General features: G+C 43.2%; 1 protein-coding gene across 2 annotated transcripts in view; it reads right to left on the bottom strand.

Annotated features, from left to right (window-relative positions):
- Nucleotides 1-598: 598 nt before the first annotated feature.
- The window catches only part of HEATR5A (HEAT repeat containing 5A), a 66,362-nt gene continuing 42,951 nt past the window's right edge, over nucleotides 599-24,009 (bottom strand). Inside the window, exons 23-37 of one of the 2 annotated variants that reach the window (XM_082213409.1) lie at nucleotides 21,716-21,854; nucleotides 20,067-20,246; nucleotides 19,010-19,249; nucleotides 17,712-17,893; nucleotides 17,154-17,222; nucleotides 16,688-16,867; nucleotides 16,077-16,308; nucleotides 15,071-15,319; nucleotides 14,336-14,463; nucleotides 12,048-12,195; nucleotides 6,323-6,595; nucleotides 5,929-6,153; nucleotides 4,702-4,853; nucleotides 3,197-3,410; nucleotides 599-1,113 (exon numbers count right to left, since the gene is read on the bottom strand). In XM_082213409.1, coding sequence (XP_082069535.1) covers nucleotides 815-1,113; nucleotides 3,197-3,410; nucleotides 4,702-4,853; nucleotides 5,929-6,153; nucleotides 6,323-6,595; nucleotides 12,048-12,195; nucleotides 14,336-14,463; nucleotides 15,071-15,319; nucleotides 16,077-16,308; nucleotides 16,688-16,867; nucleotides 17,154-17,222; nucleotides 17,712-17,893; nucleotides 19,010-19,249; nucleotides 20,067-20,246; nucleotides 21,716-21,854 — 2,910 coding nt within the window. In that variant the 3' untranslated portion in view covers nucleotides 599-814. The remainder of the gene's footprint in view (nucleotides 1,114-3,196; nucleotides 3,411-4,701; nucleotides 4,854-5,928; nucleotides 6,154-6,322; nucleotides 6,596-12,047; nucleotides 12,196-14,335; nucleotides 14,464-15,070; nucleotides 15,320-16,076; nucleotides 16,309-16,687; nucleotides 16,868-17,153; nucleotides 17,223-17,711; nucleotides 17,894-19,009; nucleotides 19,250-20,066; nucleotides 20,247-21,715; nucleotides 21,855-24,009) is intronic. The other variant, XM_082213410.1, reaches the window with a different exon arrangement.

Here is a 24,009-nt window from a genome sequence, read left to right as displayed (position 1 = left end):
GTGTGAAATAAATAAGCATGTCAAGGTTCCTACATATTCTAATAAAATCTTCATTAGGCTAGAATGCTGCAGAGTGCTGAGAGAGAACTTAAAGAAGCTAGTAGCATGGTAAAAAACTGAAGTCTGCACCCTGATTGAGCTGGAGAAACCCTCTTCTGGATTGGGAACTGTGAATGCACAGCCTATGGGTTTCTCATGTCCATATACAGTGGTGCCCCGCAAGACGAATGCCTCGCAAGACGGAAAACCCGCTAGACGAAAGGGTTTTCCGTTTTGGAGGTGCTTCGCAAAACGAATTTCCTATGGGCTTGCTTCACAAGACGAAAATGTCTTGCGAGTTCCTGCAGGGTTTTTTTCCTCCCCCCCCTTTCCCAAGCCGCTAAGCCGCTTATCAGCTGATCCTAAGCCGCTAAACTGCTTAACAGCTGATCCGCTAAGCCGCTTATCAGCTGATCCGCTAAGCCGCTTAACAGCTGATCCGCTAAGCCGCTAATAGCGCTAATCCGCTAAGCGGCTTGCTTCGCAAGACGAAAAAACCGCAAGACGAAGAGACTCGCGGAACGGATTCTTTTCGTCTTGCGAGGCACCACTGTACAGCAGTAATGGCTGTGAATGTAGTTCCTACTACTGACTGACTCAGTAGGTAGGCAGGCACATGCATGCACATCTCTGGAATTGGGTTATAATGTGCTGATTTTCAAAGTTTAGCAGAATGAAATTAAAATAAAAACCGTACTTCATTATAAGGACAGCTAGAAATGAAAAGGGACAGTTTGCCATCTTTGATCAAAGTGCTTCGGATTTCAAATATTATTCACAGAAAGTTGGTCTTTAGCTGAATACTTTTCCCAGGGTTCTTGGAATGCCTAGGTGCTGCCTTGTCCTTGATGCTTTCCTGATTGCCCTTCACGGCCGATTCAAGCCTCGCCTTCATTGGTGGAGAAGAAGCCATTAGTTTTTTAAAGACCAAGGAATATTGTGGACCAATCTGCATCAGGTACTGTAAAGCAAACTCATGAAGACTCCTCACTGAACTCGTAGCTGATCCTAGGGCGTTCTCGTCCAAAAGAAAAGAAATAAGGATAGGGAGGAAGCAAGCCACAAGCTGAGTTCCTGTGAAAAAGTAAAAACAAATGATTGATATCACTAAACATCATTTAGGCTACAGTTCAAAACATAAAAGCAAATCCCACTAAACCCAGCGGGTTTTACTTTTAAGTAACCATGCAGTGGATTGCACTATTAAAATCATTATTGCAACTAGTTATTGAGGGCTTCCCCCCCCCCCTATGAGTGCCCTTCCTGGGGCCAATCTCAATGTGGGAACATGGGTGGGTTTTGAATTTAAGCCCTCAGAAGGGGTTCACAAGTGGCTTTACTGTGACAGAAGAACCTTTACTTTTCCCTGCCTGTAGCAAGTACCCTTCCAGCTGCTTGCCACCTGACCTTCCCACCTTTTCTTAGTGGCACTCTGAGGCCAAATATCTGGAATCAAGCAGAGAATTCCTCCAAAGAATATTTATATACAAAGAGATTGCCGACTACGGAAAAAGGTAAATGCAAAGTTATTAATGGCATTTTAAAACCCAAGTGATACAATAAAATGTATTTTTGACTTTGGCTATAGTCTACAGGCTACTAAACCTAGCATATGTGATTTACACTGACATTTCGCTGACTGGGCAGTTTACCTCCTCTTGCATTGTACTGTGCCACCATTTGGTTTGCTTTGTTATTGGTTAGTTTGTGCTTTTTCATCTTCATAACTGTACTTGTTTTAACTGCGACATTTTGCAGCCCTTAAGTTGCAAATAATAAATAAAATACAGATAATAATCATGTCACAGACTTTTAATGGAACTGAGCTGGTTAAAAACACAACCGCAAAAACGGATAATTCTAAGTTAGCCCCATCTATTCCTAATTGTTTTCCTCTGCAAAAGGGAAGGCCATTGTTAATTAGCTGATATATTAACAGCGGCAACACAAAGTTTAAAAAAGCACACTTTTAATTAGGCTTAATGAATGTGTGCATTTCTCTCTACTAAACAATATCGGCAGGGAGTTCAGCAGTCATGGAACATACTGTCAGTCGTTTTGCAGTCCTAGATGTGACATTCAGGTTGCTAGATAGGAAGCTGGAATCCAGAATGTCCCAAGTTAAACAAAAACATTTAAAGCAGGCACCAAAATGAATACTGCACAGCGAAGGCAACTACCTGAGGCCAATCAGCAGGGAGTTCCAAGGCTGCCATGCAAGGGCAGAACAAATACGTTGCGCCACTCGTAACTGTGCCATTTCCACAGACTGAAGTAATTGAGTGGGATCATATTTAGTGATTGACTGCTCTTCTACCACGCCCTTTCTCCTTAAAACCTAATATAATTGTCACAAATTTAAAATTGCCCAGGGAAGAGTAACACAATGTGGCTGACAATAAACTTTTTCTGTGAAAATGAGCCCCCAACTACGACAGATCTAGACGTGACATTCAGGTTGCTAGATAGGAAGCTGGAATCCAGAATGTCCAAGATAGTTCTCCAAAACGCTACCCGTTCCAGGCACAGGGCAAACTAGACAGGAAAAGCTGAGGGGTTTCACCAAATGAACAAGATGGTGGTGTCAGGAGGAGGAATTTGGATTTGTTAGACTCTGGGTCATGTTTTGGGGGCAAGCTGGGTCTATATAAAAGGGAAGGGCCTCACATGAACAGCAATGGAGCCACACCACTCCTTGCTCTTGACATCAAAAAAAAGGACTCAGCAGCTTTTAAACTGGGGGAAACAGATAGCTGGAGAACATCCATTTTGGAATAAAACTATGAGGAGAAGCATGAAAATGTTTCTGATCATCCAAGTGGGGACAGGGTAGATCAAAGCACTGAGTGTACAGTAGGACAGACTAGCCGATATGACACAGCAAATCACCAGTTTGGCACCATCTCCTTAAGGTGCACATTCTCTACATAGCATATTGTGTTCAGAAGGTTTTTCCAACACTGCATGCATTTGCTAGAATAGTAATAATTTAAAGAATACTTTTAGAAGTAGTCTCCAAGTGATGAAATGTTAACAGATTAGCACTGTCATGAGTCCTTAATATGTTGTCACAACTGAAATTGCATTAACAGAGACATATTTTAATTAGCAACTGATTCCAGATGTCAGTCTATTTTGCCCTCCAAAAGACACTTACGATGTTCCTCCTCAGCGAGAGCTATAACAGCAGCCACAACTTTTATCCCTTCCTGAATAACCTGAAGTTCAGCAGAATTCTCAGGCTTGACTTTCTCAGTTTCCTGCAGTTTGCAAACAATTGATGATGCCAATGAATGAATGTAAGGATATGAGATAGTTCGATTTGGATACTGGAAAATAGTAAGGAGAAGCTGGTAGCATTTAAGTTGCACCTAAAAAGAAAAAGGAAAATTCCAAGTTAAAACACAAAAATGTAGTATTAGAGAGCACTGCTGAACTGCATGTGGGGGGATGCCCTGTGCATCAGTACATTTATCAGAAGCAGAAGACTGCACCAATGTCAGTAGCAAGATCTGCTTTCAGATACGGCAGGAAAAGACCAGACAGAGTAAATTAGGCGTATTAATGCAGGTGTGTTGCCAGATACCAGCATATATGAGTACACTGTCTTTCCCCCCTCTTTCTGGTAGCTGTAAGCTGTTCTATGTGCAGTGATCCTGAACTTAAAAGGTAAAGGGACCCCTTGACCATTAGGTCCAGTCATGGCCGACTCTGGGGATGCGGCACTCATCTCGCTTTACTGCCCGAGGGAGCCGGCGTACAGCTTCTGGGTCATGTGGCCAGCATGACTAAGCCACTTCTGGCAAACCAGAGCAGCACACGGAAATGCTGTTTACCTTCCCGCCGGAGCGGTACCTATTTATCTACTTGCACTTTGACATGCCTTTCGAACTGCTAGGTTGGCAGGAGCAGGGCCCAAACAACGGGAGCTCACCCCGTCGCGGGGATTCGAACCGGCAACCTTCTGATCGGCAAGTCCTAGGTTCAGTGGTTTAACCCATAGTGCCACCCGCATCCCTGAACTTAAAAGGTAAAGGTAAAGGGACCCCTGACCATTAGGTCCAGTCGTGGCCAACTCTGGGGTTGTGTTAAGGACTCCATATTGCCCAAATCAAAATAGAAGTGCTGAGATCTGTACAAAAAACAACAATCCTTCAGTATCAAACAGAAGGAAGCATACTTTTTAGCTTTTCCACAAGATGTACTATATACTATATATGCATCACAGGTGAAAAGACCCTTTCCCCTGTGGCCATTCACTTTACTTCAGATGGTGGAGGCAGCTGCCTTTCAGTGCAAGACAAAGATCTGCCTTCATCATGGGCTGAGAGATTTCCTACTATTTAGCCCTACTCTTGCCTCAGTGATAATCAGTGGGCTCTGCTGCCTAGTAGGCTGGGGCTGAATGTGGACACCAGGGAAGACTAAGGATGAGGGCAGGAAATTTCACCAGAATAATTCAGACTCCCTAGTGTTGCCATGTTATTACTGTTCCTGATACCAAACCTGAATGTGAACTTTTATTTTGAGAATCAAGCTGCTTTGAGGGCCTCCTAGGCTATATAGTGAGATAGAAGCATTCTAAATAAATCATTCAAGGCTGAACATAAAAACATAGCAATTGTAGAGTTCTAAACAATAAAAACAATATGCAGGACTTACAATAGGATCTTTAGATTCCATTGCTGACTGAAACTTTTCAATGCAACACTTCTGAAGGCACTCCATGGTAGCAACTTCTGGACTTGTAGACAAAATGAATATTGTGACTGCAGTCAGCAGACTACCTTCATCCAACTCTTGATGAGCACCATCTACCAATTAAAAACAATCTTAAATTTGTGTTCTGAAACTGGAGCATTTCATTAATCAGAATGCATAAATCAATATGCTAAGATCAGTTGTATCACAAATCAACACATATTTAGTTAAACACAGTTAGCAGATAAACACATATTTTTAAGAATGTACATTAGATACTCTTAAGAACTTTTACTCAGCATGAACTATTGCTGAAGAATGTTTGAGCCCTCCTCTTCAGTCAGATCCCCCCCCAGTGAATTGTATGCATTTGCTTTTTATTAAAAAGCTACAATATAGAGCAAGGGTGGATAACTTTTCAGAACTTTTTTAGTCATCTACAGTTAAGGATATGCCATGGATGAGACCTCTGCCTAAGATGTTGGCCAGCCCAAATAGGCTGGATAATGGGCCGGACAGGTCATCTGTCTTAACATGACAACTTCATATACATTACTACTACTGCTGCTACTACTACCATGTATCTTTCCAGAGCTGAGCCTTACTCAGGTGTGCTCTGGGAAGCCTCAACTCTGATTAAGTCATTCTTCCAGGGAAGTCCATTGGGAGAAAAAGAAGGAAAGGTGTGAACAACGAGTGGCATCCAAAGGCTTTTGAAAAAAAGAGAAGAAAAGTGAGTAGAAGGCGGGAACAGAAGGTGCTCGGCTCTAAAAAGATGTACAACATCAAAACGGTAGAGAAAGCAAAGACAGGTATGGAAGAAGGGTCTGACAAGGGGAAGAAATGTGTGTAAGCCAAGTTCTGCCCTAAGTGCAGTGGGATTGAGAAAGCAAAGTAGGGACTGTGGGTAAAGGAGGCGGCAAGGTCTAAGAAGCAGCAGATCACCATCAGGGGAGAAGAAGCCAGCCCCCTATCTTCTTCAGCAACCCAACTGCCACATGCCAGTTACCAGAAACTTGTTCAGATGCCAGACTTCGTTTTTTGTACCCAGACAGTTCTAGTACTAGACAGAGTACTAGGAGTCACTCACTGGTGTGGTGTTTATGATATTTAATTGTTGGCAGACCTCATCCCCCACTCTTATACTGTCTTGAGTTATATACCAAACACCTTCCTCAGCCTTAATACCTTGATCCCAAAAGTTAAGAATAGTAACCAAAGCACTGCGGAGCATTTCGTTCCAAGCAGTCCGGCTCTTCTCTGCCCGGGCCATGGGAGAAGACAGCACTCCTTTAAGAGCTTGTAACGATGAAGCAACAGTCAAAGGCAACTGGCCTGTGGGTAATTTCACAGCAGTTTCTCTGAGGACTCCAATAATCAGGTACAAGATAGTAGGAAGAACGGCAATGCTTCCTGTAGGATATGAGAAGGGGGTGATGAAAATATCATGGTTAAGAAGAAATAGCTCCCGGTGCACATGAAACAAAGGATAAACAATGAGCTTGCATTCCTAGAATGGGAGGATCGCTCCCTACACTGCCTCTTTCTTCCTCCCCAATGAAACATCTTGGGAGCATCCTACCTTCTGGTGAGCAGACTGCAGGAACATCAGAGAGGATTCCTAATGCCACTGATACTAGTCTGCTTCCATTCTCCGATAACAATTGAGGCTTTCCAGATGTAATTCCAGGGCTGCCCGTTATCTTAGGGTTCAGCTGAGGCAACTGCCTTACGAGAATGCACACACACATCTCCAGGGTTGCAAAGACTAAGGACTTTCCAGGTATCAGCCCCCCTGTGTCTTTGCCTTCTCCAAATTCCGGCAAGGTTTCCTTCTCTTCAGCTCCATCATCAACTAAAATGGAAGGACAGAGATAGATAGGAGTGAGGCCTTGTCAGCATATAAGCATCCGGGCTGAGAGGTCTTGATCTGCTTACCAGGCTGAGTTCAATGTGTTCATATATAAAGCTCTTAACAACTTGGAGAGCAGTTTACCTACAAGATCGTCTTACTCCCTATGTGCCCATGCAACTGCTGCAATCGGCAGAACTGGCCCTTTTACATGTGGCACATAATACCTGCACCACATCTGAAAGATCTTGATCTTTTAGTGTGGCAGCACCAGGACTATGGAAGTCCCTGCCTATTGATATCAGGCAGGCACCTGTATCGTATTCCTTTTGGCACCTGCTGAAGGCATTTTTATTTTGCCCCAGCACCTGCGGCTTCTTTATTTATATAAATATTTTTGTATATTGCTTTCCCATCATGAGTGGTTTCCATACAACAAAACCTTATTAAACAATCACCATCAAAATACAATTAAAACACCAATAATAAAACCTCAAGCACACATTTTTCTCCTAAACACCAGTAATGAGTCCTGTCAGAACTAACAGCATTGAGATTATATACCTCACGTGCAACTCCAGAGGAAACTGGACACATTTATCAGTGTCAGTCCCATATAAGTAATAATAATAATTTTATTATTTATACCCTGCCCATCTGGCTGGGTTGTCCAAGCCATGAAACAGATGTAAATGTTGTGTGCTTGTGTTATAAATTGGGTTTAACTTGGAGGGTTGCTTTTATCTGACACATTATTTTGATACTGTGAATTCTAAGATACCTGGAGTTCTTCAGAAAGTAGGCAAATAAATAGAACAGGACAGTCACTTGCACCCATGAGGGATAGAAACCTCCTGTGCTTTTACAAAGGAAGGTTCTCCCAGCAGAAACCATGCCACAGAGTTCTTTTCTAAAGCATTTAAAAGGCAATGCCACATATATTACTTATGAAAATAATGCCATCTATGTAGATGATGCTTTACAAAGAACAGGTCTGACAGGTCCCTACCTCAAGGCTCTTGCTGTCTAATAACAGACACAAAGGAAGCGAAAGAGGGAGGGAAATGGAAGCAGAGGTCAACAGGGAATAATAATAATAATAATAATAATAAATTTTATTTATATCCCGCCCTCCCCAGCCGAAGCCGGGCTCAGGGCGGCTAACAACACTAAAATAGTGCAACATTATAAAAACATCATAAGAATTAATTAAAATCAGAATTGATGGCAACCATAAACTAAAGCAGTGTTTCCCAACCTTTTTTGGGCAAAGGCACACTTGTTTCATGAAAAAAATCTCGCGGCACACCCGCTCCGGCCCTAAATAGGGCAAGCCACGCCCCCTCCAGCCAGCTGATTGGCTGGCCAGGAGGCGTGGCCGGATGGGATTCCCCTGCTCTCGCGGGGGCTGAGATGGGATTCCCCGCTCATGTGGGGGCGGATGGGATTCGCTCGCTCGCCGCCCCGCGTGTGCTCGCCGAGCATGCGCAGGCCCAGTAGCGAGCGGCGATGGGGCTAGCCGGAGAAGAGAGGGCGAGCCCCCTCCGCTCCGGCCCTAAATAGGGCAAGCCACGCCCCCTCCAGCCAGCCGATTGGCTGGCCAGGAGGCGTGGCCGGATGGGATTCCCCAGCTCTCGCGGGGGCTGAGATGGGATTCCCCGCTCACGTGGGGGCGGATGGGATTCCCCGCTCACGTGGGGAAGGGCGTGATGCCCGCAACCCCACCTCCTGGGGCAGGCCCGGAAGTGCAGGCCCAGTAGCGAGCGGCGATGGGATGTGGGAGCTCGCTCGCTCGCCGCCCCGCGTGTGCTCGCCGCCCCGCGTGTGCTCGCCGCCGCTGCCCCGCCTCTCACCGCCCGACTCGCCCGCCTCCCTCCCACGGAACACAAGGCAACGTTCCACGGCACACTAGTGTGCCGCGGAACACGGGTTGGGAAACACTGAACTAAAGTATTGTAAGGATTGCCAAAGGAGGGAGTCAGGCTGTGCCCCAACCAAAGGCCTGGTGGAACAGCTCTGTCTTGCAGGCCCTGCGGAAAGATGTCAAGTCCTGCAGGGCCCTTGTCTCTTGTGACAGAGCGTTCCACCAGGTTGGAGCCGCAGCCGAAAAAGCCCTGGCTCTAGTTGAGGCCAGCCTAACCTCTCTGAGGCCTGGGACCTTCAAGATGTTTTTATTTGAGGACCGTAAGTTCCTCTGTGGGGCATACCAGGAGAGGCGGTCCCGTAGATACGAGGGTCCTAGGCCGTATAGGGCTTTGAAGGTTAAAACCAGCACCTTAAACCTGATCCTGTACTCCACCGGGAGCCAGTGCAGCTGGTATAGCACCGGATGAATGTGATCTCGCAGCGAGGACCCCGTAAGGAGTCTCGCTGCGGCATTCTGCACCCGCTGGAGTTTCTGGGTCAGTCTCAAGGGCAGCCCCACGTAGAGCGAGTTACAATAATCCAGTCTGGAGGTGACCGTCGCATGGATCACAGTGGCTAGGTCAGGGCGAGAGAGGTAAGGGGCCAACTGCTTAGCTTGGCGGAGATGAAAAAATGCCGCCTTTGTTATAGCTGTAATCTGCGCCTCCATAGAGAGGGAGGTATCGAAGATTACACCCAAACTCTTCACGGACGATGCTGGCACTAATTGCACCCCCGCAAGAGACGGGAGTTGCCCCCTCAATCCCATATCGCTCCGTCCCAGCAAGAGGACCTCTGTCTTCGAAGGATTTAACTTCAACCGGCTCCCACGTAACCATCCAGCCACAGCTTCCAAGCATCTGATCAGTGTGTCTGGGGCCGAGTCAGGATGGCCATCCATCAACAGATAGAGTTGGGTGTCATCGGCATACTGATGGCAGCCCAGCCCAAAACTCCGGACAAGCTGGGCGAGGGGGCGCATAAAGATGTTAAAAAGCATCGGGGAGAGAATCGCACCCTGAGGCACTCCACACACCAAGGAGTGGCGGGATGACAGTTCCCCCCCAAGCGCCACCCTCTGTCCCCGACCAGAGAGAAACGAGCGCAGCCATTGAAGGACTGTGCCCTGGATCCCCACGTCGGCGAGGCGGTGGTCCAGAAGTTCATGATCGACCATGTCGAAAGCTGCTGACTGATCTAGAAGAATCAGCAGCCCCGACCCGCCTCGATCCAGCTGTCTACGAAGATCATCTGTTAGGGCGACCAGAGCCGTCTCGGTCCCATGACCAGCGCGGAAGCCGGACTGGAATGGATCCAGAGCCGATGTTTCATCCAGAAACCTACCAAGCTGTTCAGCAACCGCTCTCTCAATCACCTTACCCAGGAATGGAAGATTCGAAACTGGGCGGTAATTGGATAGATCTAAGGGATCTAATGATGTTTTCTTTAAGAGCGGACGCACCACTGCCTCCTTCAGTTCCCCTGGGAATGTCCCGGTGCCAAGGGACAAATTGATGATATCCCCCAGGGGGGCCCGCACCTCGTCTGGACATGCTCTAATCAGCCAAGACGGGCACGGGTCGAGAGGACAAGTGGTGGGCTTTCCAGCTCGGAGGAGTCTGTCCACATCGGTCAAAGTGGTCCAGTACTGGACCCGAGGACAGTCGAGGGGCCTCCAGTTCCTTTATTGTATCCAAATTGGCAGGGAGGTCATGGCGGAGCGACAGGACCTTCTCCGCAAAAAAGCTCGCAAATGCCTCACAGCTGTGTGTCGAATTGTTATTTAAATTTGGCTGTCCTACAATTGCTTCAGTTGTGTGCATTTGGATTTTTCCTGCTGTGGAGGCACATAATTTGCAAAACAGAACTCCATGTTAACATGCATCACAGCTCCCAATTTAGCTTCACTCCTGCTATAGCTGTACTACAAATTCACAGAGTAGTTTTATTCCCAGTTTTACTGCTGTGCCATAGCATGAGGATTCGATACATAAGAAGAACACTTGTGTAAGCACACCAAAGGCCCGTTTAATCCAGCAGCCTCTTTGCCCACAATGGCAATCGCTCCACAGAAAGCTGCTACTTGGAGGTGTATGCTGCTTCTAAACCTGGAGGCAGTACATAGTCATCATGACTAGTTGTTGCTGGTAATTTTATCCACCATGAATCTGTTTAATCCCCTTTTAAAGTCATCTAAGGGGTAACAAATTCCATCATTTAGCTGCACTGCATGAACTTACTTTGCTTTGTTTGTCTCCAACACAAGAAACTGTAATTTTGTGAGGATGGTGTGAATGTTTGATTTTCTTAACTCCCTTTCACAATTAGAATTGGTGAGGTTTTTGGGGAAGAAAGAAACAACAGTTAAGTTGTTTCACTTGTAGGGTATGAATGCCAACTGTTAAAACAAGCTACAGTGGTACCTCTGGTTAAGAACTTAATGAGTTCCGGAGGTCTGTTCTTAACGTGAAACCATTCTTAACCTGAGGTACCACTTTAGCTAATGGGGCCTCCCACTGCCACCACGCCACCAGCGCACAATTAATTTCTGTTCTCATCCTGTGGCAAAATTCTTAACCCGAGGTACTACTTCCAGGTTAGCGCAGTCTGTAACCCGAAGTGTTTGTAACCCCAGGTGTTTGTAACCCGAGGTACCACTGTATATTAATACTGACGCATACTATGCTTAACAGATATGTTCATTATTAAAAGGAAGGGTGGCTTAAATTACCATCACTAACTAAAATAATCCTATATGGGCGCAGCTCCCATTTTCAGAAAGAATCTAACGCAGGACAAATATGGAAATAAATTAGAAATACAGGTTAAAAATCTACTAATAGCATTATGCTACCAGTGAAAACAGAGACACAGGTGGCGCTGTGGGTTAAACGACAGAGCCTAGGACTTGCTGATCAGAAGGTTGGCGGTTCGAATCCCCGCGACGGGGTGAGCTCCCGTTGCTCGGTCCCTGCTCCTGCCAACCTAGCAGTTTGAAAGCATGCCAGTGCAAGTAGATAAGTAGGTACCGCTCTGGCGGGAAGGTAAAAGGCGTTTCCGTGCGCTGCTCTGGTTCGCCAGAAGCGGCTTAGTCATGCTGGTCACATGACCCAGAAGCTGTATGCCGGCTCCCTCGGCCAGTAAAGTGAGATGAGCGCTGCAACCCCAGAGTCAGTCACGACTGGACCTAATGGTCAGGGGTCCCTTTACCTTTACTAGTGAAAAGAACCGCAGCAATTTATTTATTTTTACCTACCATGGTCATAAGATATTTATTCAATTCTAACACATAATAAGAAGGGCCCTGCTTAAGGGTGGCAGGAGAAATTTGAGCCAGAGAAGAGAGAAGCATGAAACCTGCGTGGCTCGCAACTCCCAACCGTTTATTGTGTGAGATCTTGCTTGTTTTTAACTGATATTGGTTTTCTCCTGTTTGTTTTCTTTTTGGTATTTTGCTTTGTTTTTATGTATTGTCCTCGATCAATTTTATGTAAGCCACCTTGTGCGTGGAAAGCCAGCATATTAAGTTAAATGCCAGCAAGAACAATACCTTCTGCACTTCTCCGTTTTTCCTTGACATGTTCCTGAGCTGCCAAAAGAATCTGTCGAACAACTTCTAGAGCAGCAAGTTGAATGTCAGGGGACTCTCTTGTCACTATAAGCCGATGTAAAACATTCAGCATCTCAACACTCAGCTCCTGTATAAAGGGGAACAGGAAAAGTGTGGAACACACAATGCAGCAACACACATGGTGAAATGTATCACAGAGGCTATTTCAAGCGTCCTTCACATTATGTCATGAGAAATCACGATGAGAGAAAACGAAGGAAGCAATTTCTTAGAGACATCGGGTAGAAGCAATTATTGTTAACACCGAACAATTCTTAACACTGGTCAACAACAAATTTGTTGTCTGTGTTTTTTCAGTTGATTTAGGACGAATCTGATGCGCTGAATCCAAAAATCACATTGGTTTTGCTCAATCAGGTCAAGTTTTTGAGCTATGGCCACATGTCGTTTTTTTACGTTTTTGTTCACATGTACGCTTGTGTGGAGCATTTTAGAAGAAGTTGGTGGGGGTAAAATTCCATGTCGAATAATTGTTTTGATTGGAAATGATTATTTTAATGACAAGAAGTATTCAGGTCCGATAGTTCTGGGTGATTATGTCGAAAAGGGATTAGTTTGAAGTCATAAAACCTCAAAATCTTCCATAAATTGGTGCGGCAAAGCATAAAGTTGGGGGATCAAAACTAAGTTAATGGGGCAGCCGCCCCACGAAGTATCCTGATCTTCAATCAGCACGTCGTCCTGTAGCTCATTGTGATGAAATCCCAGTGCCTATCTTCAGAGAACTTCCTGACATTAGTGACGAAGATGCCTCCAGTGTTGAAGGACATGAAGAAGAGGAAGTGGTTCTTGAAGATGATGCTCCACATCCATTTTCCCAAAAGGAGTTGAATGATCTAGTTCGCGACCTCAGCTTGTCAAAGAACTCTGCCGAACTGTTGGCATCCAGATTCAAGGGAAAAAACCTCCTCTCTGACAGTGCTCGCATCAGCTTCTTGCGCAACAGGCATCAAGAGTACCTCTGTTTTTTCTCGGAAGAGAAGGACTTGGTGTACTGTGCAGATATTGAGCAGCTTCTGCTCAAGCTTGGAGTGCCACAGTACGAACCCAAAGATTGGAGACTGTTCATTGACAGCAGCAAGTGATCACTGAAATGTGTTCTGCTACACAACGGCAACCAGTTTGCCTCTATACCCCTGGCTCACTCGAGTACACTGAAGGAGAACTATGAAGCGGTGAAGTATGTGCTGGAGAAAATTGGTTATGATCAGCATAAGTGGTTTATTTGTGTTGACCTGAAGATGGTGAACTTTTTATTGGGACAACAGTCTGGCTTCACCAAGTACCCATGTTTTCTGTGCATGTGGGATAGTAGGGACCGTGCTCAGCATTACACAAAGAAGGACTGGCCTGTGCAGGAGGAACTGGTGCCTTGCAAAGAAAGGAACGTCATCAACGACCCTCTGGTGGACAGAGACAGAATACTCTTCCCACCGCTGCATATCAAGCTCGGCTTAATCAAGCAGTTCACCAAGGCTCTGAACAAGGATGGTGACTGCTTCACTTACTTGTGCCAGGCTTTTCCAGGATTGACCATGGAGAAGTTGAAAGCTGGCATCTTTGACGGTCCTCAGATCCGTCAGCTCATCAGAGATCCAGAGTTCGGAAACTCAATGAACGAAGTGGAACTGGAAGCGTGGAAGGCATTTGTTCTGGTAGTGAAGAACTTTCTTGGCAACAATAAGGCCAGAAACTACGCAGAACTTGTCAACAACATGCTGACTGTTTCAGAAACCTGGGCTGCAACATGAGTGTCAAGATGCACTACCTATTTTCACATATGGACCGGTTTCCTGAGAACCTGGGTTCAATGAGTGAGGAGCAGGGGGAGAGATTCCATCAGGACATGAAAGAGATGGAGACCAGGTATCAGAGTCGCTGGGATGCAGTCATGATGGCTGACTACTGTTGGACTCTGAAGAGAGACTTCCCTGCCACTGAGCATTCCAGGAGTTCCAAGAAACGGAAGTTCAAGCCCTGAACTTCACCCTGAAAATGGTGAAGCAACATGCAATTTACATGTACTTACCTTTATCAATGCCCACCATTCAGTTTATAGTAAACCTGACCTGATGGAGAGAAACGGATGCCATTTCCTGATTCAGCAGTGCAAAAATACCCTAAACGAGTTGTAGAAATCTAGACAACATTCAAAAAGTAAAAAATTGTTGCCCAATTCATACTTAGGATTTCCAATAGATTGTTACCTGATCGCCACCAATCTTAGACCTTGGCCAAGGAACATCAAGCAGCACCCGTAAGGCATGTAGGCAAGAAGTAATATTTTCCATTCCTGCATCTGACCGAGGAGAACATAGAAATTCCACACTAATTCCTAAGAAGAGAGGAGAGAAATTATGCTGTGAACAGAATCAGAGTTGAATTTCCAATAAAACATCAGTCAATCGACTGGTTTGGAAATATCTGGCCCCTGAAATTTGACTTGTGCTGTTGTTATCCATCTTTTGGTGCCAGATTTTTGCACCAGGCATTTGAAATATGATTTTTATTGGGCCTGTGCTGGGACGAGTATATATTAGTACTCTTCCAACTGTATGTTTCAGTTTTGCTTTGTTGTAAATTGTTATACACCCTGAGATCATTCAACATGAAGGGCGGATTAGAAATCTTTTAACAAATAAGATGTAAGTAAATAAAATTCCAATTCCCAGAGACTGGGAGAACTGGGTTTCAGTTCCTCTGACATTCTGGGTTAACAGTTCTCAGTTAGATGGGACAATTACCTCAATTAGATGGACCACTGGCTTGATTCAATGAAATAATGGTGAAATTTTGTAGTAATCCCATACAATGCAGAATTTTATCAACAGTAGCATATTAACCACTTCAACATGTGCCTAACAGCTCATACTGATTTCCAACGACAATCAGAAAAATTACATGAGAAAATAACACCAGGAAAAGTTCATGCATTTACTAACCCAAAACAAGATGGAATCTATCAGTGTTCACGTCTTCAGGTGATTTTACAGCAGCTCTAGATGTTGAATCTTGACACATTGTAGTTGGGGTGACAGGTCGAGAAAGGTTAGTTAGACCTTCATCTGAGTCACCTACAAGAAAACCTGTGCTGGTAAGCCACAATGCTGTTGCATGGAGAATCAATGCCCAGGAGTTTTGATAGTGTGGTCTCGAATTTTCAATTGTCTCTGCAGTATAGAAAGCACCACCTACAATTAAAAGCAACAAATGTTTACATATTCCAAACAGCTCAAGGTAGCTTTGTATTACTACTTTAATTACACTTTTTATGGTTAAACAATGAGGAAGGTTTGGCCAGTTATTCTTTAAAAGTAATATTCACAAATCATCAGAGATGACTTCAGTAAACTTCTTTTTAAAGTCTGCAATCTTACAGACATCTTATCACTTATGCACCCACACTTTTGAAAATTTCATTTAAATTTTATTGGCTACATTCTAATTTACTGAATCAGGCCCAAACTATGTGGCAACAAAATTAGTATGTATTTTATGTGTATGTATTTTGATGAACTGAGTCATGGGGGTGGGGAAGAGTGTGTGTGTGTGTGTGTGTGTGTGTGTGTGTGTGTGTGAGAGAGAGAGAGAGAGAGAGAGAGAGAGAGAATTCAACAGTGCTTAGTTTGTTTTGGGTTGTTTGTTAATCTTGTTTTGTGGATTATGAGTGCAACAATGCCTTGTGAATCTTATGACTTGTGATGTTTAGCTTAATTTTTAGCCGTTTTGTTAACAGTATTTTACAGAAGGTGGTTGTTTTACTGTTGATTTGCAATTGTTTTGCTGACGATTTGCTACTTATTTTATACGATTTATGTTGTAATTGTGATGTTTTATTATTGTTATTCTTTGTAAGCTGCTTTGTGACTCATGTGAGTGAAAAGCAGCATAGAAATATAATAGATTAATGAATGAAATGAAATTGTATTGTTCTATTTGCCTGCCTACCTTCAGCAGGAAGTTGAGAGGCAAATTCTGAAGGCAAAGTTAAGAGAGTATAATCCTGGAGTGCAGCAAGCCAGAGTTTGCTCAGATTGCCCAGATCTGCTTGGACTAGCTCCAGAAGTTCATCCACTGGAGATATTTGATCCCTGCAGCTCTCCTCTGTGATGTTTATTACCAAGGGTGGTCTGTTGACGTCGATTTGCTTTTTCTGCCTTTGTACTGCAACTATATAGACCTGTTGAAACAACAACATGAAAGGACAGTCTCATTGATAGGCCATTGAATATAGGGGCAAGACCTACTGGGAAGTGTTGCTGAGTTGTATGCCTGTTCCTTGAATAAACAGTTAACTTCACTAGCAACTGACTCTGCTTCTTCGTGTTCACTTTCATCTGACTCCAGCCCTGACAACTGAATGGACCAATGGTCTGACTCAGTATAAGCAAATAGGAATGCTCTCCAATTCCTTGAACATCATGGTGAAATCCAGATGTTTTTGCCAAACACCACAACTCAAAACTGGAAGTTGACCCCTGTAGATATTCAAATGTCTGATCCACAAGTTATAATTGCAAAGTGCTAGTGCTACCATAAATATGTATATTAAAAAGTACCTCTGCCCAAGCTTTCAACACAGCTAGGATCTCCATAACTGATGTGCCTTCATTGTACAGTTGACTTTGGGCTTCTTGTCCCGCCTGTATTTTGGTCAAGGATGTCACAAGCAATTGATGAACCCTCTGAAGGTCACTAGGGTCACTTACTACACCACTTGCTATCCAGGCACTGCAAACCTAGTATGACAGAACAGCAAACAATATAGTTATTTTTGTAATGCTACAAAACACTATGCCTGGGTTTGTGCTCTCTTATTTACTTACTTACTTAGGTTATTAGCTTTCTCTCTGCTCTGGCAAACCCATTATGCAATCATATTTAATGTTCAGAGGTGAAGCAGTCTCAAATACTAATTTTTAAGAGACAAGATAAAGATATAATCTTTATCAAGTTTTACCTGTGATTGGTCAAGAGTTGATGAAATTTGAATTCTATATATATATATAGTTTTAAAAAACTTGCCTGGCATGCTTTTGCTGTTACATCAGGTGGTGTTTCAGAAGTAAAAGCTGGTCTAAGCGCTGCACCAACCTAAAATAAAATAATTTGATAACATGCTAAAAAATATTTGAATATTTTGAAGAAACTGGCCCAGTTCACATATTCTTACAAATCTGAGTATGATTCTCTTAAAAGGCAAAAGGTGCAACATGCAGAATTATTCCTAATCGCTTGCCAACTTGATGAACATTTTGGGACCAAGTTATACATTTCAGTTGCCACAGAGGCTTTCTGGTTTCTGCTACTCTTTATACTGGTAATTTGCTAAGCTAATTTAAAGTAACATATGTTATAAAATATTTTCCAACAATTCATTTATTTTAGGCCAGTTCCACCACACATTTACAAAATCAGCTCTTGATTCACTACAGTGATAGTTATTGTTATAAATTCTATTCAGCCTGTATAGTAAGACGCCAATAATATATTCCTTTATAACACAAGTTTTCAAGTGCGATGTATATGCACTTAATATGCATTTTATTTTTCAAATGCCTCTAGAACCAAAAGCCTACTTACATTTGCTTGATATTGTTCCAGAATCACATGACCTGGGAACTCTGGCTCCGGCACAGTAGCAAACTTCCGAACAAGAATTAACAACATCTGAAGGCCAGAAAGACGAAGCTGGTCACTGTGATCCGTGGCAGCCATAAAAGCCATGCGGATCAAGTCAGCTAAGTGCAGTACTAGGAAATCATCTGGTGGGGTGGGGAAGGAAAACATCATTTTGTTAATATGAAAAATGTAGTTTAGTGTGGACACTTAAAGCATGGATGCCTATCTCCCACCCCCTCTTCTTTCCCGTCCTCTGAATTGTATACCTATACATAAATAGGCATCATTTCCTGCTGAACCAGGAAACCACCGATAACAACTGCAGATTGTCAACATTCTGCGTAGAGTCAACATTTTAGGTGCAACATCTGTAAAAGTTTGCTTCAGTAAAATTAACTTCCAGGGATAAAGCTGTGTTAGTCTGTAGCAGGAAAAAAAACCAATAAAAGGGTTTGAGACATCTAAAAGATGTAACAGATTTATTATGGCATTAACTTTATGGACCAGATTTCATTTCATCAGAAGTGTGAGCCATTACCCTCAAGTTGACGTTTCTATATGGAAAAAGCAGGCCAAAATGGTCTTAAAATATAAAAAGTCCATGTTAATTCAATTAAAGTTCAAATGTCTGCAAAGTTACACAGACAGGGAGGGAGGAGGGGAAAAGGCAATCTCGGGCATTAGTTCATAGTTACAGAGTTACTGAAAATGCCCAGCTGGAATGGAAACAGTTCAAGGAGAGGATGAGCAAAATGTCTGGCCTTTCGGCAGAGCTGGCAGAAAGGATCTGTAGAACCATCTCTCTCTCCTATAGTCTGATGGAATGGCTACTGCTAGATGCCAGCTTAGTATATGTAGCAGGACAGGAAGCCATACTGTGGTGTGTGTTTTTTACTCAAATAGCCATTTGACCCCACTGTTACATTTCCTCCCACTCATCTATATCCACCTGCCAACTAAGGACAATACAACATGTATCTAATAATACTATCTGCATTAAGTTGACTCTAGTCTCTGAAAAGTTTGTGCCATAATAAATCTACAAACCTCTTTGTTCTTCAAGAGTATTCATTTTTCTCTTGCTCACAAATGAGCCTACTAACAATAATCTGAATACACACCTCAATGAATGACTATTGCAATAGCTGGAAAGAGATTTTGTTGGATCCCATTAAGCTACAGTTTGTCAAATTAAATTTAGATTGCAATCCTATACCCACTTACTTGCGGTTGATGTCTGCATAAACATGAAGACATACCTCTTGAATCTCTTTGCTTCATTTCTTGTGCCAAAGCTATGTCAAAGTGCGCGTTGCCTGCATTCTCACACTGGCCAATAATTTTACACACACACTCTGCAGCAAATACTCTAGTAGACCATCGAGGATGAGGGAAGGGATGCAGCTTTTCATTGTTTTCCAAAGCTAATGCAAATTCATCATCCCCTTGAGCTCCCTCTTCTTCTTGGGTAGTGTCCACTGAAACCACTGTGATGAAATCTGCATTGAGATACAGGGAGGTAAAGTGCAAAACACTTAATGGATCAGAGTACTGTTGCAGCAGTACCCATCAAAGACTTGGGGTGTATAACAGGGCAGAAGGGGAACAGGAGGAATAGAGATAGGGAGGAAGAATGAGCAAGGAAACAGAGCAAGAGGTGTGGGGAGTGATGCAAAGGAAACTTATTTATATTAAAAAATGTAACAAAACTACAGTCGTACCTTGGAAGTTGAACGCCTTGCGAGTCGAACATTTTGGCTCCCGAACGCCACAAACCCAGAAGTGAGTGTTCCGGTTTGCAAACGTTCTTTGGAACCCAAACGTCTGTTGTGGCTTCTGATTGGCTGCAGGAGCTTCCTGTAGCCAACCAGAAGCCACGCCTTGGTTCCCGAACGTTTTGGAAGTCGAACAGACTTCCGGAACGGATTCTGTTCGACTTCCAAGGTACCACTGTAATAGAAACTACCAGCAGCTATGTCTAGGAAAGTAAAAAGGTATTTCTTTGTGCCAAGAAGTAGGCACCAGCAAAGCTTTGCTAGGAAGAGAATCCCATAAAATTAAGTACCACCACTGAGAAGGCCCATTTCTTCTGATGTCACTGGAGGCGGGCCTCCAATGATCACCCTGCATAAGGCTCCTCCTTTTCCTCTGTGGTCTTACAACTTAGAAGTTTTTATGAGTCATTCTTCTCACTTATTACATGAAATTACTTGCAAAATAGGTTAAGATATCAGCTGATATTATGGTCAGTTGATTCGTTGATTCATTTATCTAGTGAGAAAATCTACTTTCTAGGAAGAAGGCATCAGCACATACCAGCAGAGGCAGCTAGAACATCTTTGCAGAGTTTAAGCCAGAAAGAGAGTTTCTCCACTCCCATTGATATAAGCATATGGCTCAGGGTCTCTCTGATATCTTGGCATAGTTTTGGATCCAGTTCCTTGTCCAATAAGCTCAGTAATGCACCTTCAAGGCCTACTTCTCTGATATTAATGCCTGTAAAAGCAACAACAGTGTGATCTGAATTCATCTGCTGAGAAACAAGCATGAATTACAGCACTGAAAAGCTGACAAAAGTTTTTAAGTGCAATACTGTGGCAAAATATTTAACCCTGAAATAATATCAAAAGGCTGTTGCTCATCCCATCTCTCTAGCATCATTAATGCCCAAGGCATAATTAAAACCAAACACATTTCAAGACATTTCCTGCCTCCATACCATGACTCTGATTTCCCCCCATGATTCCATATAGTAAGCAAATGTCTAGGCGGAAGTGTCATTGTATTATTTTCAAACCTCATTTTTAGAGCTACAGCAATAGTCCAAATTGACTTATTTCAGCCCTCTGTTCCAACATACAGATGCCTTTTTTTTTAATATGACCAACATCCAACTCTCGGAGATGGAAAGAAAGAAAATGAAAGGAACATCACCACTTCTGACAGAGGTAGTCACAATTTCAGGGGAGGGGTGATGCTGATCCCTGTCCATTCAGACACAGACCACATGGGTAGCAGACTCCAAAAGAAGGGTTGTACACTTCCATACCCCTCCTTCTGTTGGGTTACCTCTATGGCACAAAAGCAGCCATGGACGAAGCTGGTGTTTCAACAGATCATGAAAGCTACATCCCAGGTTACAATATAAGGTCAGAAATAAGCTCCTACAAGCCATTTACGTCAATCAAAATACTTATTTATTACATTTGTATTCCACCCTTCTTCCCAAAGTCACCCAGGACAGCAAGCAACAAGTGATTCTACATCTTTAAAGTAATTCCAATACTGGGAACAGTCTCAGCTTAAAGAAGGAAGGTCTTCAGTAGGCATCAAAAAGACAAGCCAGGCATGCCTTTCTGAGCAAAGTGTGCAAATCAGAGACCAAACAGGCAAATAAAAAACAACAAGTGTCTGTTTCTGGACTCTACTGTTTTAGACTGCAATGTGAGTGATTTCATGCAAAAAGAAAGAAAAAAAGAAAGAAACCCACCAGCCTTGCACATACAAAACTAGCATGCAAGACAGAAGACTGAGACAGATTCATCTCTCTGGCATGACAGTTTTATAGGAGGATATAGTTTTTGATGTGGTGCAGCAGTCAAACTCCCAGTCCTTCAGTCTGAAGAACTATAGGTCAGAACAGATAAACATGTGCCTTTTGTGCCTCCAAGCAGTCAGTTTGCAATACACAAATATCTGCAAGATTTTGCATGGCAAGATACAAGTTACACAAAACCAAAAAAACACTTAAGAGGGGAAAACATGATGAGTGACACCCGGCTATGGTGGCCTGCTTGTCCTAGCAGGACTCTGCTCCTCTCTCATCTCCTACAATCCCCTGCGTTCCCCCAGAATCAGGTCTGGGTGTTTGGGAGAACATCCAGAGGTGACTCTGGGAGCATGGAGGGGAGAGGAGAGAGAAGTCCTGTTGCATCCACTGGTACAAGGTTGAATCTCAATATTACCTGGACTAAAGTCTTCTCTGCTGTCTTTAGCAAGGGCCACAGCATGTTCAGATACCTCAGCTGCCTCTCTTTGTACAAGCTGATGCAAACAAGCTAGTACTGCTCTTCTCAACAACAGATATGAACTAGAGAGATTCACCTGAAATATATAGACAAAGGATGTAATCTGGGTTGCACTTTTATAGGTGGTATCTGAATGACAGGAGCCTGAAGTTCTTTAAGCAATAACATTTCTGAAACAAAATTAGAAATCAGATATTAGAGAAGAAAAAGCCCGAGGACAGTAGTAAAAATATCTGAGCCAACCTCCACTATCTTGACTGTGTCTGGCTGGTGTTAACAGTTCCATCTATTGTTTCATGTTAAGTTTCTCTGTTGTAAATCACCTTGAACACACTTGGGGGAAAGGTGGGATACAAATATTTGTTTAAAAGCAAATGAACAGAAAGATTTCAACTACTTTAGCTATGAATAAACTAAACCCTTATAAAATAAAACCTATTTTTGGTTGTAGTCAATTAATAAGCATCATTTATTATTTTGTGCCCCCAAAGAAATGCCATTCACATCACAGGCATATAATCATTTTAAATAGAACATTAAAAATGTTATAATATGGCTAGGAAGTTGTCTTTTACTGAATCAGGCCATTGGCCTAGTTAAGCGCTATCCTATATTGACTGACAATGGCTCTCTGGGGTTTCAGACAGAGGTCTGTCCCAACATTACCTATCTGTGAATGATAATATAATAAGGGATGCTATGAATGGTGAAATATTGATGTCTTTCTTACATATACACAGTACATCAAAGATACTGAACTAATATAATACCAATCCTGGCCTGACTGCATTGACTGCCAATTAGTTTCTGAGCCCAATTCAAAGCACTGGTTTTGACCTATAAAGCCTTAAATGACTTGGAACTGCAATACTTCTCCCCGTATGATCCAACCTGGACCATGTGATCATCATCTGAGGCCCTTCTTCATACATGAGAGGTCAGGAGGGAGGCAACAGGAGAACAGACCTTTTCTGCTGCGACTCCCTGCTTAGGGAATGCTCTCCCCAGGGAGGCTCATCTGTTGCCTTCTTTACATATATTTAGGAGCCAGCCTGCTTCTCCCAGGCCTTTGGCTAATTAAACAACCTATGGCCTTTTAAACTAGGGCAGGGGGATTACTTTTGTTTATTACTATGTTACGTATTTTTGTGTTTTTATATTGTAAACCGCTCTGTGATCCTCAGGTGAAAGGAAGTATAAGGTAAAGGTAAAGGGACCCCTGATCATTGGGTCCAGTCGTGAATCACTCTGGGGTTGCAGTGCTCATCTCGCTTTATTGGCCAAGGGAGCTGGCGTACAGCTTCTGGGTCATGTGGCCAGCATGACAAAGCCGCTTCTGGAGAACCAGAGCAGTGCATGGAAACGCCGTTTACTTTCCCACCGGAGCAGTACCTATTTATCTACTTGCACTTTGACGTGCTTTCGAACTGCTAGGTGGGCAGAAGCTGGGACCAAACAACGGGAGCTCACCCCATCGTGGAGATTTGAACCACCAACCTTCTGACTGGCAAGCCCTAGGCTCTGTGGTTTAGACCACAACGCCACCCACATCCCTTTGAAAGGAAGTATAGACATCATAACAACAACAACAATAACAATAACAGGCTCTCTACCAATGGATATGGCATACTACAAATACCCCCTTAGCAAAGCCTGCAGCTCTCTTACATTAGCCACCAAAATATTGCTGTTTCAATACTAGTTTAGAGAATTTCATCATCTTAATTTACAAACGCAGACATATTTAAAATGTACAAATTTTGCAGACTCATTAAAACTACTCTCAATAAATTCCCGAGCATATTAAACTTGCTGAATTATATCTAGGCCAGAATGATAGTATCTACTAAAATTTGAGTTTAAATGGAGGTTCTAAAATTACAATTACAACTAAATGAGCATGGAATTATAGAGGAAGTTAACAAGTTCTTTGCTATCTTGTGTCCATTTAGAAGCCTGAAAAATGGGGCAGAGCTGGATGCATGCTACAAAGAAACCTTGTTGGGAGGTCATGTACCTCATTTGTCAATGGGAACTCATCAGAATGATAGGAGTAACAAAAGGAGGTAAAATGGACACAAAAAGTGCTATGCATTCACAGTTAATCAAACCGAGTCTGCATCTAATAATTTCTTACGTTGCTGCATGCACACTTACTTATTAAGGTAATTTGATGCATAGAAAAATATGCCTAGCACATATTTAAGAAACCAAAAAAATAATAAGATGTT

The sequence above is a fragment of the Podarcis vaucheri genome (assembly GCF_965113315.1).
Source record: "Podarcis vaucheri genome assembly, chromosome: 1".
Taxonomy (NCBI): domain Eukaryota; kingdom Metazoa; phylum Chordata; class Lepidosauria; order Squamata; family Lacertidae; genus Podarcis; species Podarcis vaucheri.
The sequence above is the reverse complement of the archived record's forward strand: the minus strand, read 5'-3'. Positions and strand labels throughout refer to the sequence as shown.